Source organism: Citrus sinensis, chromosome 3 (assembly GCF_022201045.2).
Source record: "Citrus sinensis cultivar Valencia sweet orange chromosome 3, DVS_A1.0, whole genome shotgun sequence".
In the NCBI taxonomy this organism is placed as follows: Eukaryota; Viridiplantae; Streptophyta; class Magnoliopsida; order Sapindales; family Rutaceae; genus Citrus; species Citrus sinensis.
Window position 1 is genome coordinate 9,120,179 of NC_068558.1, and position 20,860 is coordinate 9,141,038.

A 20,860-nucleotide genomic window follows, 5' to 3' on the forward strand; every position below is an offset into this window, starting at 1 on the left:
TAACTTAATACCTAAACCATTAAAGTTGAAACCAAAAGAATTTGAAACTTAGGGCAATGAACATGAAACTTGAAATCATTAACTTATGACCATGAAAATCATCCAATTAATGGATCAATAAACATGAAACCAGAAGCATTAACATGATGTCCTCATCATTAAAATTGAAACCAAAGAAACTTGAAATATAGGGTAATGAACTTAAAACTTGAAATCATTAGCTTTCAACCACAAAAATCGTTCAATTAATAAACCAATAAACATAAAACCAAGACCATAAACTTAATATCAAGACCATTAAACTTGAAACTCAATTTTTATTATTATAAAAATAATTTTTTATTGTTATGTATCCTTTAATATTAAAATAATGATGATTTTATTTATTATATTTGAACATTATTATATTTATTATTATTATTTAATTCATTTAAGGTGCAACCGGTGGCAAAAACCGGTTGCTCCCAGTTATTTTTTTAATTTAATTCAATGTGTTTTGCTCTCTTTTTTTCAATTTTTTTTATTACTTGCATGTATCACATACATACATGTATTATAGCTGTGCCCGCTTTGTTGTTTATTTTGTCTGAAGTTTTGATTTGATAGTTTTAAATTCTGATTGATACCCAATTCAAGTTTGGCTAATGCTAAGTTACATGCATATAAGTTAGGGGGATCCTTCAAGTTTATTCAAATTTCTGACCAAAAAAATACAAACGCCACGTTGAGTTCATTACAAATACAGCATAAAATGCAACTCAATGTCCAAAAACCTACAATCGTAGAAACAAAGGCAAGCCAAGTAGCTGTGTTTGTTGGCTCTCTTTATTGACAAACAGTAGTTGCATTTGTGTTTGTAGTACTAGTTCTTGCAGCGACAACTTCATTTTTATTTAGAATCTCTTTAGGAAGGAGAACTCTGAAAACGGCATAGTGATGATTCAAGCTTTTCTCCCCCTGTAGTCTATGAACACTGCCCAATGCGCCCTCATTGGGGTTTGGGAAAGCATAAAATATACGTCTTATTCTTTGATGAACAAGCGCCATCGCACACCTGAAACATTAAAAATTGGAAATATGTAAATAACAGAGCTTTTTATGTTACAGACAGCATGCATACGCACATCTCTGACTTGAAGTTTATAGCATGCGACACAGGTTTCTGTATAATGTATGTGAAAATGGCAAGCACTATTTCATGATGAATGTTTTGTAAGTAAATTCCAAAAATGCCTATAAGCAAACAACCTTGTTCATATATAGATGGCTTAACTTGTTTAAGCTGATACAAGGAAATTGGATGGTCAAATTACATATTCCTAATAATTGCAAGCACTCCCAAAGCAGAGCAACAAATTGAGACAAAAGAAGAAACAAAAAGAAAATGGAAAGTAATCGAAGTAATTATTATGAACGATTCTGGTCACACAGTGCAGCCAATTTCAAGTATTTCACAACATAAGGGATTTGGTTAAGGGCCGTGCCAAATTACAGATGCCATCTCCAACATTGACATTTTTACTTGGGCAGCCAGTACTGGCAACACTAAGTATGAGAGTTTTCTATCAGCTACAAACAAAACATAGCAACCAATAGAAAAAGGCATTTCATCATGCATACATATCTGACTATAGTGTTGACAGACTTACATTACACAAGGCTCCCAAACTAAATAGATGTCATAACCAGTGCATAGATAAGGTCTGGCTGATTCTGGATGAAAACCTCCAGCACTAGGATCCAGTTCCTCACTGTTCTCAACCTGAAATAGCACAAGGATGAGGATGACAATTTCCAGTCATAGCAGACAAACAGGAGAAAAGGAAACAATTACTGGTAAAAGCTACAATGGCTCAACTCACGAACAAACACAATTTAAATACACTTATGGCTTCTAATTCAAAATACAGGGGAAAAAAAATAGTGCAGGAATCAAGTAATTCAAATTTCATTCCCTTTCTTTTTTGGAGTATAATCAATTGACCATTCCAAGCTTGACATGATTCTTCATATACTTGGTTCCAGTGAACTCAATTCTTTTTAGGTAGAAGTTTCATATTTTAGGTTTATTATAGCTGAAGAAAAAAAATTGAAAAGAAACATTTAAATCAACTAAAGTAAAATTGGAATGGATAACAGAATTTAAATTTCCAACAATCAAGTTGTTGATTCTGGGGTCACAATTCATAACAGACCCCCAATTTGATTCTGGTTAAAGTCTAACCCAACCAAACTGAACCAAAATTCCAGCCACACTTACAGCTCTGCCTGCACCAGCGCTCTTTATTGATTGGAAATAATAACACAGGAATAAAAAGAATTTAACATTTGCTCTCAAAAGAATGCCTAGAACAAACCAATGAAAAAATAAGAACATGAGATAAAAGCTGAGATCGAATCATATCAACTCTTTGACTCCTTTTTTTAGTGTAACGGAAAATATAAAAATAATTAGGGGACAACAGATATGTTCCTGTACCCAGCACCCTTGACAGACCCAAAACAACAAATGCATATAGAAAGAAGCTTTCTTACATTTGCAAGGTCAGTCTTTTGTCTTTTTGCTGGTGTACCTATGGAAGTAGGCTGTATATTATGAACTCCATTGGGCTTATCTCCCTCATGTCCCATACCAGGGAACAAGAGTCTGTCCCTTGCAGCAGAAGACTGTATAGCAGCTATAGCAGCATGTCGTAGAGGATGCCAATAACAAGAGGTCGTATGTGAGTTTTCCTGAGCCCACTGCCAAGGGTTCAAACACGAAACACCAGAATACGATTTTCTGGTTTCACTAGGAAAATCATTTGGAGGCAAAGATGTATGGTTTGATTCTCCATTTGAAAAAAGGTCAGAGCTAAGCACTTCTGGCTGCTCTGAACAGCTCTCTAAGCTATTCTTCTCCGTGGAAATGGAACAACAGCAGATTTGATCACATGCGCTTGCAATCTCCTGCTTAATGGAAGGATCCACTATAACTGCAGCATTTACAATCTGCATAGCAGAGAATGAGGTGGCTTCAGTCGAAATCATAAACTAGGCAACTGAACCTAAACCAACAAATATTATAATCAACATCTATGTATACAAGAGACACACTCTCTCTCTTTTTTTTTTTTTTGAAACTTATATATGCTCATTTCTGAGACCTCTACTGTAGATCCAGGACAAATTTTTATCACCGTGAGACACCATGATGCAGGATAACAATAAAGAGACGAAGTCAAGTAACTTCTCTTTTCGGATTCTTTTTACAAATTTATCTTCAGTAAGTTCTAGAAACAGAAACAAGCTTGCAAACACATCCTTTAGTGCCATTGACTCTTGTTGAGGCTAATTTTTGGTCAACCAGAGAATTAAATACACGGGAACAAAACAATTAGAATTTACGTGGTTTAGCGCTTGGCCTACATCCATGGGAACAAAAAGAGCAACTTCACCATTCAATGAGAATTACAACGAAGTTTTTTTTTTTTTTTTGGAACTATTTGCCTGTGTCCTCTATGCATCAAGGGCTCCCCATTTTATAATACAGTTTAGGTATCCTGATTCCTTAGGATGTGTTTGGAATTAGTTATCAATTCATATTTTTATAACATTAAAATGAGAATGAAAATGATGCTTGTCAGTTGCTGTATTTCTGCTCAATCAGGATACCTGAACTGTATTATAAATAGAAGCCCTTGATGCATAGAGGACACAAGCAAATAGTTAAACCAAAAAAAAAAAAAAAACCTTCATGTCATTCTCATTGAATAATGAAAATTGCTTTTTCTATCTTCGTGGATGTAAGCCAAGCGCCAAACCATGTAAATTCTTTGTGTTTTGTTACTGTTTATTTATTTCTTTAGTTGACCTAAAATTATCATCAACAACTACAATTAATATGAAGACGACTTCTAGAAGCCCTGCATCACTGTCCAAAACAAGATCCAAATAGAACTAGGGGAATCAGTTAGTCTATAACAAAAATAAAATAGAATAAGTATGCTCAATTACTCATGTAAATTGAGAGCATTTGGTTCTTAATTTTTCTGCCACTTAAACTGGAAAGTAACAGATGAACAAATTACTTATATAATAACTTATATCCAAATCCAGTGGTAAATATAAAGTGATTTCACTCTGCACAATCGAATAGCAAACTCTTTAATGTAGAGAAAAATCAAAAACTCTGAGTGGTCAATCTAACACCATTAACTTATAAGTCCAACAAGAAGCATCTCAGGTATCCCATGGGTCTAACTATTTAACCGTCACTTAGATTCAATCTTAAAAATTAGTCAAGAACCCTCAAGTTGAGCACCAATAATAGAGGCTTTATGAGGTAGTTGCATAAATAGGGTACTTGACTAGCACAATTTAGTAGAAGAAGCATAATCTATCAAGATGCATGAGATGAAACTAATTACAGGGAACAAATATAGTTACCGAACCATCACCAGATTGTGCCAACTCAACAGCAGATTTCATGAAGCTGAAAATTGATTGGGAGTCATCTTCATTAAAGCCAGGAATGCCATCAATATTGCTGTAGATGCAAAACCCAAAAAATTGCAAAATCCAGTAAAACACCCAAAAAATTATATTAATACTGAGTGAAAGAGAATGGAATCTCTAAATATTAGGAAGAAATAATAAAAGAAATACATTTCATAAATTGTGAAATCAATTATGAATGTATTCAAAGATTAAACTATTCAATTCAGATATATAGATGTTTCATCGATGAATTTGAGCTGCCATTATACAACTAGAATTCAAAGACTGCCAATTGAGTATGACAAGAAGGAAAATAAAATAAAATATAAAAAAAAATTAAATTGATAGAGAAGGAGAGAACAGAAATAACAGGCTTCCATAAAACACTAATTTTGGCCCAAAAAAAGAGTTAATATCCCTAGATATTAATGTTTATGTTCTTAAACAGTTTTTTTTTTTTTTTTTTTTTGGGGACATCCATATTTCAGTAGGAGGTAGGTGATCTAAGAATAATGGGAAAACAACAAAACCTGGAAAACGTAATAGAGGGACATGTAGAGCTTACTAAGTTGGTGGATGGTATGATGTTGGCCACAGCTTGCATTGTTCTTCCCATTCTTCTTTTGACAAAGCAGCATTTTTACACACCTAAAATTATTTAAAGTCAAATGTAAATGACACTCCAATGATCTTCAAAAATTAAAAAATAATTACACATGATAATTTCAAAGAATTAAAGTCAACAATGTTATAAAATGAATATAAGTATTTTTGGCCAACAATTTTTAAATTTCATTCAATAACAGTACCTTTAATACCTTAATTCACTTTAAAAATTACTTCAGGCTATCTTAACAAATACCGAGTTCCAAGTAATTGCACATCTTAATGTAATATTACATAACAGCTAAAATCACAATCATGATAACATCCAGAAAAGAAGCAAATCAGTGAAAACTCATTGCAAATTTATACATTCATCAGATACACAATCCAAATAAACTTCATGGGAAAAAAAAGTTACAAATAGAAAGTGCAGAAGGCTACAACTAATTGTAACAGCACATATGTTATGACATTTTGCAATACACATTGATAGAATAAAACAATCTACACTTATTCAAAAGAATAAGCAAGAAAAAAGATGTTTGAAAATGGCCAATCAAAAGGAATTATCATTATATCCACAATGATAGAAAATACAAAACTTTCGGGAAAAAAAGAGAAAATACAAGGCTAAGGAGAATAAAATGGAGAATAAACAATCTCAAGGCTATACTAAAACATTAAAAGATCGAAAATTGTGAGATTTTACTCAATATAGTTATTGTGTACATCCTAATTTTTTGTCAAGAACTCTTTCCAAAATAAAGCATGCAGCCCTTTTCAATGGCCACATCTTGTGATAGTCAACTGGATATATTATTTGCTTAGATGAATGTTGATATTGGAAACAACAGAAGAAGCATTGCCATGCTCATAAAACCCTCTAATATAGGCCCCCAACAAAATTTACTTAGACTCAAATCACACATCAACACAAATTGAAACAAGCCTAGTACTAGAGTCTGATCAATGTGAACTGCAGTAAATTCCACACCTAATTACTAAAATACAAAAATTTTTAGAAGACAAAAGGATGACCCACTTTCGTGATAAAAGGACTCAACTGGTAGGAATTGACAAGCTCTTGTACATCCTGCGGAAGGCTGTTCATTCGGTTGTCATTTTCATCAGCTAAACATAAGATCATTGACAACTGAGTTTTTCCTGCCAAGTTAAGCCCATTATCAGCATTATGTGCTAGAAATATTGCAAAACTAAATGGCAAATATTAGGGTCCATGCATATGGAAGTACTTCCCTAGAAACCTTTTATTCAATCGTGATAAAGCACTTCGAAGCAAAACTAAAAGAGCTCTACAAAGCCTAAGCAAAATTCTTGTCCAATCACTAAAAACATTTTCAATCTATTTTGGTCTAACATTACACATTGACTGCTTTCAGAAGAAAATAGACACAATGCAATATTAAAAATAATAATAATTACAAAAATCTGAAAAATTATTTACAAACCTCCTTCAAGAAATTTCTTCTGTATTCGCTTTACATGGCGGAGATTTTCCAGTGGCGCAACTTGATTTAAACGCCTACTAAAAAAAAGGGTCATTTTTATTTCTCCAATTCAATTAAATAAAAAATCATTGACAATAGAATTGAAAAAAGGATTACCTTATAATAGTGTTGGCAAGCTTTGTCTCTACCATTGAAGCAAAGACATTCACTGTATGATATTTAAATTTAAAAAAGAAAAAGAATTTATTTATAGGAAAAAGAGAAAAAATATTAAGGTGTAAGAATTTGAGGTTGTGATAATCTTACCAGTAGGTTGTTGATTGGGCGGAATTGCTGGTTTATTTGGGATGTGGATGATCTGCCACTTGTCCATTTCCAGAAACACAGCTTTGTTTCTCCAGGAGAGATTTTTAGGAGATTGCAGATAGGGGTAGGCACTTAAGTTTTCGGTTCGGTTTTTATGGGTTTCAGTTTGGTTTGCAACCCATTTGCTTTGAGAATTCAACCCAAACAGTTTGAAAAGCTATTTCGGTTCGGTTCGGTTTGGTTACAAATTCAGTCCAGGTACGGTTCAGTTTCAGATTTGGTTCGGGTTCTGGTTGGTCATTCAGGTTCAACTACGGTTTGAATTGTAATTTCGGGTTGGGTTTTAATACTATAGAAATACAAAAATACAATAATACCCAGATCAGCTTCAAGCACACAAAAAAATGAATGCAAATCTTCAATCCAACCTTGCCAAGTGAATGTCCAAAATATGAGGTTTTCAAGCCTATTTTATTCTTACATCACCTACTTGTTTCTAAAGTAAGTCGAGATAATTCAAACCCCCACATATCCACCATTATTAAGTTTTCTAATACCATTTTATATATTCATTTGCTTTCCTGGAAAGGCAAGTTCTTTTGTCCAGACTTCAACTTCATCAAGTAGAATGGAATTGGGATCAAAACATGAAAGCAACATTTCATCGCAGAAGATTTAAAAGGGAAATAGGATCTACATGATGATTTTAGTAACAGCAACAAATATGCAAAGAAAAATAAATTGAATGATAGAACTAATAAGGCTAGAACCATGGATTTTGAAGCTTATGAAAACTTGGCATCCATATATCGATCAGATATAAAATTATGATATCCAATTGGAGAGCTGAAGTTACAGTTACCAATTACCATGATGACCGACGAGATGGAAGCCGCGAAATCGGGTGGCGTTACTGGTAGGAGGCTGGGAGCTGCGACGCTGACGTGTGAAGACCGACTGCTGCCGGCGGCTGAGAGAGACGACTGGTGGGCAATGCGACGACGAGCGGCTGAGAGATGACTGCTGACTGCTGAGAGAGACGACCAGTGGCGCGCTGACGGCGTGGCGTGACGTGGCGTGCGGTGGCGCAGCTATGGGCTGGCGGCGTAGTGCGGTGCTGCTAAGGGCTGACGGCTGTGACTAGTGAGACTTCCGTGCGTTGTTGCGAGAGAGATGAGTGTGTAATTTAGAGTAGGGATTAATTTGGGGATCGGGTTTTTCAGATTTTAATTGGGGATCGGTTTTGTTATAAAATTATTAAATGCAATGTCGATTTAATATAAGTAACGATCTCAGTAACAATATGTATATAACAAAATTTAAAAAAATTAGGTTAACTAAATAATAAAACTAATTGATTTTATATTTTTATTCCGTTTGGATTTTAGGTTCAAACTGAACCAAATTGACACTCGAAATAAATTTTATGTTCAATTTAGATCGGTTCAACCCGATCAGAGCACCCACTCCTAATTACAAATATAAAATTTAAGATTTTGAGAGAAGAAGGATTTAGTGTGGTAGTTTCGGTTTTATAAATGAATTAAAATTAATTTACAACTACGCTCCTATAGTTTTGTTGTAAAATTTTATTTTAATAAGAAGTTCGCTTACTATCGAGATCATTTATTAAAAATAAATAAATAAATAAAACTTATGACACTTATTTATATGAAATTATCCAATTAGTTAGATTGTCTCAATAAATAATTAAACTAACTTTTAGAAATATTATTGTTTTAACTATATATTTTGTTTGATAAAGAAGTTAGATAGGTTTAAAAATTATAGTAATAAATTATTTAATATGCACTAACGCTCTGATTTAGAAGATAAGTTGATTTGATCAATTACTTATATAATAAAAAATTTATAATATTCACTATTTTTATTAAATTATTATTTAAAAAACATATTTATTATACACAATTAATTTTGTTTCATACATTAAAATTTAAAGGATCTTAATACTAAACAAGCCCATAATGTATGGATTTTGTCGAGGTGGCCACAGTGACTCACCATGCGACATGCATGCAAAGATCTAAGAGAGAAAACTGTGCTGCGGTCCACAACTCTGCCTCTCAAATCTTGACACGTGTATGATTACAGAGTAGCCTATAGTAATCTTTTGTATCATAACAAATAATTGCATATTCTAAAAACTAATAATTGTATTATTTTATGTGAGATATATATATATATATATATATATCCAAAAGCTTTGATGTAAGTTGGTCTCAGTAGTTTCATGTAATATGAGTTGTAATTTGAGAAATAGTATTACATGAGATTATTTCTCAAATTATAACTCATATTACATGAGACGACTGAGACCAACTTACATCAAAACTTTTGGAGTTCTGCTCAAATATTAACCCTCACTAATATTTGAGGATGTCTAATTCACTCACACTTGGGTAATGGAGAATACTACTTTCACTCATTTATAAAACATCTAAAGAAGATATAAAAAAAAAAAGAATAGAATATTTAAAGATGAATGAAGCAAAAACAAGAGTTTATGAATAAGGTGAATCTAGTAACAGAGCTTCTGAGTCTAATAATAGAGCTTTTTACGCTGTAGAAGAAATATCAACTTATGAAAGACTACATAGTCAATATTTTAGTTCTAGCAAACCTAAAAAGGAGATAAAAATCTAGGTGAATATAAATAAAAATCAATCAGCTATGATGGAGTATGGTTAGACATAGATTGTTCCAAGGACAGAAACAAAATAATAATTAATTGGGTTAAATCTATGAAAATTGCTCTTGCATTTCACAAGTTAGATAGAATAATAACATAGAATTCCTTAAAACCTCGTTTATAGGAAAAGTTAAACAATGGTAAATGGGATTGAAGGATAAAAATAAAAATAGAATATTATATAAAGAAAATAATTATCCAAATGAAACTCAAGCACATATCTTAAATAGATTTGAAAATGAAATAATAAAAGAATTCTAAAGAGAAGATTAAGAAGCTGGTTTTCAACCAGAAATAAAAAGAAAAAGAATATAAAATATAATGAAGCTAACTAGGCTTAAAATATGTGATGTATGTTATTTACAAGCATACACATGTAGCTTCAAAGATCTATATTATAAATATGAGTTTGATAGTGAAAGAAACACCACAAGATATTATAATGATTTATGTTTCATGAAAATACCAGACCCGCAGGGTAAAAAGATTATGCTAGAATATAGTAAAGAATATAGAGATAGTACAGATATTGATACATTCAGAAATAGAATCAGGTTTGCACGAAATAGGATAAATAAGTGGTATGCTGAAATAAGAGATAAAAGATTGATGAAGAAGCAGCGTCAAGGATTATGGTGTTCTAAGTTAGAAGAACCTCCAAAATTTGAATGTTCAAATAAAACCTATATATATAGAGAAAAAAAATACAAAAAGAAAGAATTCTTTCAGACCAATAAAAAATATTATAATAAAAATAAATATAAGAGAAAGTTTTTCAAAAGAAATAAATTTAAAGGAAAATCTAAAGCAAATGCACCTAAAAAGTGTAAATGTTGGTTATATAATGAAGAAGTACATTATGCAAATGAATGCCCTAAAAAGAAAAAAAGCAAACATCAATGAATTAGAACTAATCACTGATTGTGAAGGTATTAGTGATAATGATAGCACATACTATCTTTCTGATGAGACTCTAAGTAATTTCGATTCAGAATGAGTATAGAAGAAATGGATAATAAAGATCTATACTAGAATGATGAATTAGAAGAACAAGTTTTTTTTTTCAATAAAAGATTAATCTTTGATGAGAACCAATATCTTAAAATTAATAAAAAGGAGTTAGAAACCACTATGGCTTCAACTAATAAGTTAGCACAAGGAATTGCTAACATGATTAAGGAATATATATATACGAGGAACCAATTGAAATTAGGCATGCCAAAGGAAATTCAAATATACCTTTATTATTAAAATCAAATCAATAGGATAAAGTCTAGTGATAGATCCAAAATTAGATATGTTCATATAAGAGGAATACAAATTATGATGAAAGCTCATTTTTAGAGAAGGAATAGCTAGTCCAGCAAGTTTGGATGTTTTCCATATAGTATAACACAAGTTATAGAATATGCATTAACAAATTCAACTAATAGTGAAATGTTTGATGATAGAGATTTTTTTAAAAAAATTGATAAAGTATTTAGTAAATTTGTAAAAGTACAATCTCCTAAGACTTTAAGAGAGATTGATTTACAATGGGAGATAGATTTAAGTATTCAATCAATTTTGATTAAAGGAAATACTACCGAATCTATAGAATATGCTCCAAATGGAAGAATCATTTTAGGGAATAGGAGATCATTCTTTAAAAAAAAAACCAGAATTAAGTAGAACACAAAATTTCATTAGATGTACCCAATTTGTGATACCACCATCACATGAAATATTAGCAACAATTAAAAGAAATATTTAGCACACCAGATGTAATTATAATGGATGAATCCATAAATCTTGCGGAAAATCGATTTTGATGCCTAATGTTATAAATACCAACTATGAAAAGAAGGAATTTGTGTAGATAAATACACTACCTGAAATAGAATTTCTGGTTACTAATTGAGCAAAAAGAACATTAATTAGCTAACGTTAAGAAAATGAAAAGAACATTACTTACCTAATGTTAAAAGATTTTCCTTGAAATCCTAACAAATTGGCTGCTTCCTTAAGAGCATTCCTCCAACTCTGTAACTTATTTGAATTCTCCTTAAGGTAGTGTTTACTTTCTGGAGTGGGAGTGTGGAGTGTGGATTCCTCCCACTCCAGTGTTTACTTACCTTAAAAAAGGAGGTAGTGAGAGTGAGAATCCGTGGGTCCCACCCAATTTTGGAGTGGGGAGTGGGATTCCCACTCCCATGGGGGGAGGTGTGAGTGGGAATCCACTCCCCCCTCTTCTCATTTTATCCATATAATTAAATAAATAAATAATATTTAATAAAATAAATAAATAATATTTAATAAAATAAATAATATCATATTTATTAAAAATAATAATTATATCATATTTATTTTATTAAATTTAATAAAATAAAAATAAATAAATATTATATTTAAATTAATAATATTAAACATTAATTTTAATAAATATTAATTAATTATTTAATTAATAATAATAAATATTTTATTCTAAAAAAATATTAATTTTGTACTATATTATCAATAATAATATTTCATTTGTGTTGCTATTATTAATAATTTTTATTCACATAATTTAAATTAAAATTAATAAAAAATTATGATTTACATAATTAAGAATATTAGTAATTATTATTAATTTAGAAATATAATAAAATATTTATTTTATTTTCCAAATATTTTTTATTAATTTTTTAATTACAAATTATAATTCTGTACATAAGGATAAAATTATAATTTAAAATAATTTACTCCCAATCCAAGACAAAGTAAACAAATAATTAAGATTCTGATTGACAATTCATACTTTCATTTAGTCTAAGTAAACACCCTACTCCCACTCCCACTCCACACTCCTAATCCAAGGATTCTCACTCCTCAAGATTCCTACTCCAATTTAAAAAGTAAACGCAGCATAAATCTTTTCAAGCTTTGAAAATGAAAACCCAAAAGCCCCGATTTGGTTTCTCATGTCTGATGGATCAACCGATAGAAAACTGGAGTCACAAGTTCATCAAGACGTATCTAGAATAACGATGGTTTGGTTTCGAAAATGAAAACCCAAAAGCCCAAAAGCCTAAAAGGAATGGTTTAGTTTCGAATCTTTTCAAGCTTCGAAAATAAAAACCCAAAAGCCTCGATTTGGTTTCTCATGTCTGATGGACCAACCGATAGAAAACTAGAATCACAATCTACGCATACCATTTCACGTATTCGAGGATCTTCATAAGTTTATCGAGATGCCATTTTGAACAGGGATGGTTTGGTTTCGAAAATGAAAACCCAAAAGCCGAAAAGGGATGGTTTTGTTTCGGATCTTTTCAAGCTTCGAAAATGAAGCCTTGATTTGGTTTTCAATGTCTGATGGATCAATCGATAGAAAACTGGAGTTACAATCTATGCACACTCTCTCTTGTATTCAAGGATCTTCACAAGTTCATTGAGACACCACTGGAATAGGGATGACAATGGATCGGACCTGATTTAAGATCCACATGATTCAATTCTGATTGGATCATATTTAGGTAAGTCTAAAAGTGATACAATTAGCTCTACATTAATGCATTTTGAGAATATGTGTATGTGTATGTGTATGTGTATGCGTATATGTATATGTATGAACTGTTGGGAGAGCAACAATAATGGCTTTCTAGTCTCCTCTCCATGTCATTTAGGGAACCTGCACCCACCTTTTTTTTTTTTTGCTTCATTCTGAAACCAATGGCCACAACTAACCTTGTAATACATTTCAAAACTTAATTTCAACAATTTAAACTTGTATAACAAGGTCAAATCCGAAAGATGTAAATTGTAGAACACAGAGTACACAACTGCCATGGACTTTCCATTTTCTTACTTTGATATGCAGTGGTGAACTAACTGATCAGATTCAGACGTGAAGGTTTAGACATTCAGCGAATTAGATTTTAGACAGAAATAATTGAAAACTACATATATATATATATTGGAAGGTTAATTGATTTAGTAACTTACTGAAAAGTAGTAGCAGCTGCGATGGCGATAGATGTGATGTGCTCAAGATTAATATTTCAACCTTTTGGGTGTGGGTACGGTTCCTCTTCCGTTGAATCTGGGGCGTGCAATAAATGCAACCCATATTTTTTTTTCACCTTCACCCTGCAACACTCCAAACGTTCGGAAGTAGCAAAATCCTGAAAATAGAATTGAACTGCCACTGTCTCAATATCGCAATTGTGTTCCCGAAAACCATTCAAATCCTGATCACCGAACAAATAGTACCTCAAAACTAAGTGATCTGACTCTACATATTCAGTTCGCGCAATATCGCATCTCTCCAAGACATGATGCGGCTGACAATCTTTGCATTTGACTTCGAATTCACAGAAGAATTCAAACCAGCTGTCACAATCAACATGATGGTCCCCAAAATGCTACGATAGCGCTAAATGCAAAACCCAGTACGGATATGTTTTGGTTACTGATGCAACCTGGTAGTGGTGGAGGCACCTCCCAGGTTATAGAAGAAGAACATCCCACACTTTGAAACCTAAGGCAGTTTGGAATTTCATTCTCGGGCAAAACGAAATAACCACACTTTTCTAGAAAATATCCCAGTAAAAACAAAAATTCATGTATAATTTTAAATCAATAGTAATTGTTAACTTAAACTAATTTAAAAGAGAAAAAAAATAACCAACGTTGCGCAAATTAGAAGGAAAGAGATAATTAATTAAAGACACAGCTCCTCTCGTACTTGTTTCCAACGTGCAGCAGCCAAAAGCTGCATATCTTGCAGTGCATCTTCGACAACTCCTCTGACCTCATTCCGATCCAATTTAAAATCACCGCTCAGGTCAAAATGCCGCAGAGGAGATTCATAACTTACTGAAAATATTAAACCTGATTCCAGTGCCGTGCAACGATGTGCAAGCAACCATTCTAGATTGGAAGGAAGCTTTGGTCGAGATTGAAGCCTCTCACTATAATTTAAGGTCCTATTTGGAATTGAGTGCTGTAGATTTTAAGTTATAGCTGCTGTAGAAAAAAAATATAAATATAAAATAAAAGTTAATAATATGTAATAAATATAAATATGTTTAATAATTTTAACAAAATTATTAAATATATAATAAATTTTTTATTTTACAAGTAAAAAATCATATTAATATAACTTTTAAGCTACAACGGCTAGTGTTTGCCAAACATTTTAATACTGTATTTTAAAAATTATAATTGTCCTCAATCTTAAATGCACCCTAAGTTGAATGCTACCAAGTTAGAAAAGTTGTATGATACTTTATGGAATTCTCTTAATATTGCTTTTCTCTAGGAGCAAAGCTACTAGTGAGCATAACTGACCAAGACTTTGGGGAAACTCCGTGATGCTACAATTATTTAGATATAAGCACTTTATAGTCATGTGCAAGCCATCTAAAGATAAACCCATCTGCTGATCACCCCCTCTGCTTTTATCCAAAGTTAATTTATAAAGGTTATTGTTCAGACGGACAATGGATGATGGTACTTCCCTTATACTAGTTCCTTCAGCATACAAAGTACGATTATTCTAAGTTTTGAACTTCGTCAGGCAATCTATGAAGATTTGAGCAACCATGGAGATTAAGAACTAGTAGAGGTTTCAGCTGACATATGCTGCTTGGGAGACTCTTAAGCCTTTTACAACCACTAAGGTACAAGTTCATCAACCGAGAGAGATACACCCGATGGATGAGGGAAGTTCTTCAATTGCAGTTCCCATCTAACCATATCTCTTCTATATTACCATCTGATAAGAACTCTGGATTCTGGAAGCCTCTTCAGTTTTGAACAGCCCGAAAAATTAAGCTTTTTGGGAAGTTCCAAAAGAAATATTTCATCTGGAAGACTTTTCAGTATTTCACAGCCGCTTAGATTGAGGATAACAAAGCTTGTTCAGAGATGGAATCAACGGGGTTCAAAGTTTTAATAAAAATATTGCATCAAGTTCCAATGATTTTCAAAAACAAGTTAAAAAAACAAAAAGTAACTAACAGAGTTGTCAATAATTTAACAGTAAGGATATTTTAAGATATTTTTAAAAATATAATATTAAATAGATACTAATTTTAAAATATATGGACTAAATAAATTTTTCATCTCTTTTATTAATATTGAATACTAATCTAAATCTAACATAAAAAAATAAGAACCAAGCGAGAAGCATTATGGATATAACTAAATCATGTTTGTAGTATAAAAATTAATAATGGGTAGTAAAAATGATTTTAAACAATAATTCTAACAAAAATTATTAAATATATTATAAATATTGGTTCGTATAAGTAGTAGACTAATTCAAACAAGGTCTTAATCTAACACTTTACTGCAGTTTAAGCACACTTTACTGCAGTTTAGCCCTATTGCTGTCCATTCTGCTTAATTGGTTGACAAAACGGCATGGGGCAATCAATATTAGTCTTAATGTCTCGTGACGATATGAAGAATAAATAATAAAGATCAGTTTCATCGCATGCATGCCCTCAACATGCAGTATTCAGTTTCAGAATTGGAATACATCAATTCAAAAATAAATAAATAAATTAGCTAATCTCTCAAGTACTCTCGAAATCTGATACAATATTAAAGGCGGTACATTAGGCGCGTCATTTAGTCGCTTTCACTAAATTTTATTTACAATCATTTTGTAAGTTGGATTTAAATTGTCTCTATATATATTTCTTTTTTGCGGTCACTTTCAGGGATATTTCATAAAAAAATTACACGCTCTCTTAGTTCATAAGATATAGACGGATAACTCCATGACCTTTTTGAAACTAATAATCTAATCTCTCTTGTCGGATATTTAAAAAAAAAAAAAAACCATTTTGACTTCTCAATTCTCCTTTGTCTAAGTTAGCCCTAATTAGTTATAAAAATAGGATTTTTAAATTTTTTTTTACAATTATATGTACTATGGATTTTTTTTTTTAAAAAAAAGAGAGAAAATATCTAAAAAGAAATCACAAATATTCGATAATTTTTGTACATTAGTGGTGGACATTTCAAAGTGTGTATGTGTCAAAAATTGTTAAAAACTGAAAAGTCAAAAGTCAACAGATCATGCAATGCACAAATATTGCTTACGGCCGCGCATCATTCTGATCATTCATCAACTAATCAACGTATTGCCTTCCAGAATTTCTAAGTCCGTTCTTCTCAGAACGAGCCAAAACCAAAACATACCTTTTCAAAACACATTAATTACTCGTAGGTCATTTTAATTAGTATATTGGTGAAATTAATTTGGGTAGTACAAAACGGTTTGGCGTTAGCTCCGTACAAATAAGCGAAGAGAAAAACAAAAATATCATAATTATTTTATCGAAAACAGAATTAAAAACTGCTAATCAAACTCTTTACAAGTTTACATACATAGAAACGACACCGTGAGTAAGACCCTCAATCTCACTCTTCGCCTCCGCCACATGACACACAAGCAGAAAACCAAAGGGAAAAGCCACAACAAAACTACAAGTTTCTTTTTTATATATATTTTTTGTCATCCGATAACGTTTCACGGTGACCCAACTAAGTTACCTACCCGGGTGAGGAAATCATCGCTCATACTCACAGCTCTTATTTCCGAGCAAGGTAGCCGGGCAAGGGACTGGCACGTGGCGACCGCGGAGGCAACTCCTCCAGCTGCTTCCCGGTACTATCGTAATAAATTACGCCGGAGAAGTCCAACGGCTGGCATTTATCCCCCATCAAGATCGCCCTCTGCCAGACCCCACCATCCCCGAACTCGTCGTGGGACCCGCCGAAGACAACATCATCGTCTTTGTCCTCGTCGATTTTTCTCTTGTGAATCAATGTTATGGCCTTGTTGCTTATGCTCGTTATGAGCTGCTTGGGCCGAGCTGATAGAGGCGATTTTGGGCTCGGGGGAATTGAGTTTTTGTTGTTGCTGTTGTTGTTGTAGTACTCCATATTGGCGTTGCTTTTGATCGGCTGCTTCGCCGCGTGGGTATTATTTTTTATCGGCTTGGCTTTGAACTTGATTGAGAAGTGGCTGGCTTGTTTGGCGAAGCGAGTCACGAAGGACGATACGGAGATGAGGAAGCCGAGTGTTAGCCGCTTTGGTGAGCCGGAGCCGTGTCCAGGTGATGCTCGGACCATTTTTTTTTTTTTTTTCCTTTGGCTTTCTGTGTTTTTTGTGATAACGGAAAACAGAAAATGGCGGGGAGAGTTTAGAGTTGTGTTTTTGTACTGGCCAACTGTTTTTATAGTTGAGCAAATGAGTCATAAATGGATTTTAGGTGTTTTCCGGTAGTAAGTGGCTTGCTAGTTGACTTTCCTTGATTTCTTTCTTTTTTTTTTCTTTTTTTTTTAAATTTAATTATTAGTTTCTACGAAAGAATAAATGAATAATGACGTTGAGGAAGAAAAGTTCGGATTAATCTCTCTCTTTTTCCCCATTTATTTAATTATTAGTTTCTTTTGATTGCTTAGTGGGTCGTTATAAATTAGCCTTTGTTAAGCGAAATGAGCTCACAAGTCAAGTCACAGTTCCTCGTTCTAAAATTGTTGAGAATTTTATGTATTATTTGAATTGATTACTTTCAAATGGATTATGATCATTGTGATAAGCTTGATTGAATTAATTCATACTTTTAACATTAGAATGATGATTATTGTGTTCTGATAATTAGTTTTTCTAATTATGTTGTAATTTACCGATATGTTTAATAGAAAAAATTAATTAAAATTTCTTAAATCAATTATGTGATGACACTATCCAAACATATAGACTTAAAATAAATTGATTTTGATTTCAAATATTTGGAATAAACACTATGCACACATGAGAATTCAAACCCTCGATCGATCTCAATAATGAGGTAAAGAAGTATCCATCAAATTTAATTCGCTTGAAAATTAAATAAATTGAATTAGAGATTAAGATTGATTTTGAGTAACCGAATGTCATTATACGGATCAATTCTCACTAAAAGAAGTTTGCAATAACTTTGTATATATCATCATATTTACATAAATTATTATTTAAATTGTGAATATATATTAATCGATACATCTCAAAGGTAGATAACTGGATATCGATTCCATGTACTACTTATTATTTAAATTGTGTTTACTAATTGATGCTAATCTTTGCAAAATACATGGAATCGAATTTTGACAAAACATCATAATTTTATAAAAGTGCAGCATCATGATCCTATCATCAAGAAGTTGTATATATTAAAATATGTATTCTCTTTAATTATTTCAGCAATGTTAATCCACTAAAAATACACTGCACCTTAGGTCATATCATTCTTATACCACTCATTAATATTCTCAATTGTAATTTAAACACAACACCAAACTGACAATTTTTTCGTGGCCATCAAAATTTATTAGTTGATTGATATCATGATAGCACTAATAGTGGAGGAGTTTAATTTGTAGGCAATTAATTGATTCATTGTGGATCCCCACTTTCAAAAATCAGTTCATATGCCTCGTGTATCAATTGGCTGGTCATACGATAACAAAAAAATGGCCACGAAATTAGTGATTAACATTATCATAACAAGCCACTAGGCATTTACCAGAAGTGGTTGGGCTGCTGCCCTCACAAGCGTGAGGACAGCTGTTTAAGGCCCTACAAAAGTATTATGGGGCCTAAATATTTATAAGTTCTTCTTCTTTACAAAATGATAGAAACATTCTTCGTCTGTGAGAGTTATTTGTCTGAACATGTACTTTATAGAATTTAATGTAATAATGTAAGCTTCAGTTATGTGTATCTGATTGTAAATATCAGTGTAATGTCTGCTACAATAACAGTTGTAAATATTTATATAATGCAGTAATATGATGCGGATATTAAAAAAAATTATTATAACAATATTTTATTACAATTAATTTTATAGTGGGGCGAAGCACAGCTTTATATGCCGCAGTTTAGATAAAATCCCCCACTTAAGTGAATCACCAGATCACGATTGTACTAGTGGCGGTCGTATGAATCAGGAGACTGTAAGTGGTTGAGTCAACTCGCGGGCATGAAGTGCTGCGGTCGACTCAACGATGGCAAATTGGCCAAGTCCAACGTTTTCTGAGTTTTTTGTTCTAACAGGCGTGGGCGAGTGCGTGTGGGTCCCACGTTGACTCCCCCGCCCACTTGAACATTTGTGTGTTTCTCATTTGTGGAGGGCCCACCAAATTGTGGCTCGGCCCACTATCTTTCGATATTCAATCTCATTCATTAATCTTTTATAGATACGTTTCCAAATTATTAATTTTTAATACGGGTTTTATCTGGCTTTAACTCATCGACATGATTTATTGAGTGGGATATAGTTCATTTTAGCATAATGTCAAAATGATGTCACACCATAATCATTATGCTTTTTTTTTCATGTAATATTACAATGAAAGTTCTTAATTAGTACAATTATAACGTAATTCAAACTTCGGGAATTCATATCTAATAAAGGTGAAATTTAACACGTACCTATAAATAGGTAGAAGGGAAGAAATGAGTCAGGTGTCCCAAGTCCCAACTCTTGCTATTTAAGATGCATGGAAGAGTGCTTTGTCACCTGGCCAATGGTCGAGTAACTTTTAAATGTTATTTTCGAACATATATACAGTATCAACCTCCCGGTCGATACTCTAATTTTTCTTCTCATGTGTGGCAGGCTTCGAAAAGCAATCTATGGTCTTAAACAGGCTCCTCGCGCCTGGTATCATGAGTGAAATTTCTGATAGCTGCTTACCAATGCCCAGTCCGACACCTCTTTGTTTTGTTCATTTATCATCAGAATGGAATTCAAGCCTATTTCCTGGTTTATGTGGATGATCTTTTGATCACTGGCAGTAGTCCAATCCAACTTTTATCAATCAGTTCAGTCAGTTGTTGTCCAAGAAGTTCTCACTAAAGGATCTTCGAGATTTACATTATTTTCTCGGTCTTGAAGTGATTCCTACAGCAGGTGGTCTATTTCTTACTCAACATAAATACATTCGTGATATTTTTGAATCTACTGGTATGGCTGGAGCCAAGGAAGTTTATACGCCCAACTCTGTCTTGAATCATTTGTTGTTAGGGGGTTGCTCTCTACAGACCATATACAATAATATAAACTTCCAAAATTTGTCAAGGTTAAATATGGGTATCATTTTGTCCATAACAAATAAGGATTCTCATTGGGGTATTGAGTATTTTGAGTTTGAACGTTATAGGATTTTATACTTTTAAGATGTGGTTATTTGATGTTATCAAATCAATTGAATGGATAGGTTAGAAAGATGTTAAGTAGGTTCCAAAAATAAAAGATAGAATAAC

The 20,860-nt window shown here is 32.5% G+C and overlaps 2 protein-coding genes across 3 annotated transcripts; both read right to left on the bottom strand.

Moving 5' to 3' along the window:
• Positions 1–667: 667 nt before the first annotated feature.
• Positions 668–8,372, bottom strand: LOC102618686 (tRNA-specific adenosine deaminase TAD3). 2 transcript variants are annotated; one of them, XM_006494186.4, is made up of 10 exons: positions 7,730–8,372; positions 6,861–7,209; positions 6,711–6,762; positions 6,555–6,631; positions 6,128–6,249; positions 5,045–5,127; positions 4,429–4,528; positions 2,536–2,991; positions 1,650–1,762; positions 668–1,054 (listed from the first exon to the last, which is right to left on the bottom strand). In XM_006494186.4, exons 2-10 carry the CDS (start codon positions 6,925–6,927, stop codon positions 826–828), a joined length of 1,299 nt encoding a protein of 432 aa, XP_006494249.2. In that variant the 5' UTR covers positions 6,928–7,209; positions 7,730–8,372; the 3' UTR covers positions 668–825. The 2 variants fall into 2 exon arrangements, with proteins under 2 accessions (XP_006494249.2, XP_006494250.2); XM_006494187.4 differs by having other exon boundaries at positions 6,555–6,628; positions 7,730–8,371.
• Positions 8,373–16,852: 8,480 nt separating this feature from the next.
• Positions 16,853–17,824, bottom strand: LOC102618409 (uncharacterized). The gene has a single exon (XM_006494185.4). The coding sequence runs from the start codon at positions 17,680–17,682 to the stop codon at positions 17,140–17,142; it is 543 nt and encodes a 180-aa protein (XP_006494248.2). The 5' UTR covers positions 17,683–17,824; the 3' UTR covers positions 16,853–17,139.
• Positions 17,825–20,860: the final 3,036 nt, after the last annotated feature.

Coding starts and splice junctions, on each gene's coding strand:
- LOC102618686 (XM_006494186.4), bottom strand. CDS start 6,927: ATGGACAAGTGGCAGATCATCCACATCCCAAATAAACCAGCAATTCCG. Junction 6,250..6,554: donor GAAGAAATTTCTTGAAGGAG/GTTTGTAAATAA, acceptor TTAACTTGGCAG/GAAAAACTCAGTTGTCAATG. Junction 1,763..2,535: donor AAAAGACTGACCTTGCAAAT/GTAAGAAAGCTT, acceptor GTGCTATTTCAG/GTTGAGAACAGTGAGGAACT.
- LOC102618409 (XM_006494185.4), bottom strand. CDS start 17,682: ATGGTCCGAGCATCACCTGGACACGGCTCCGGCTCACCAAAGCGGCTA.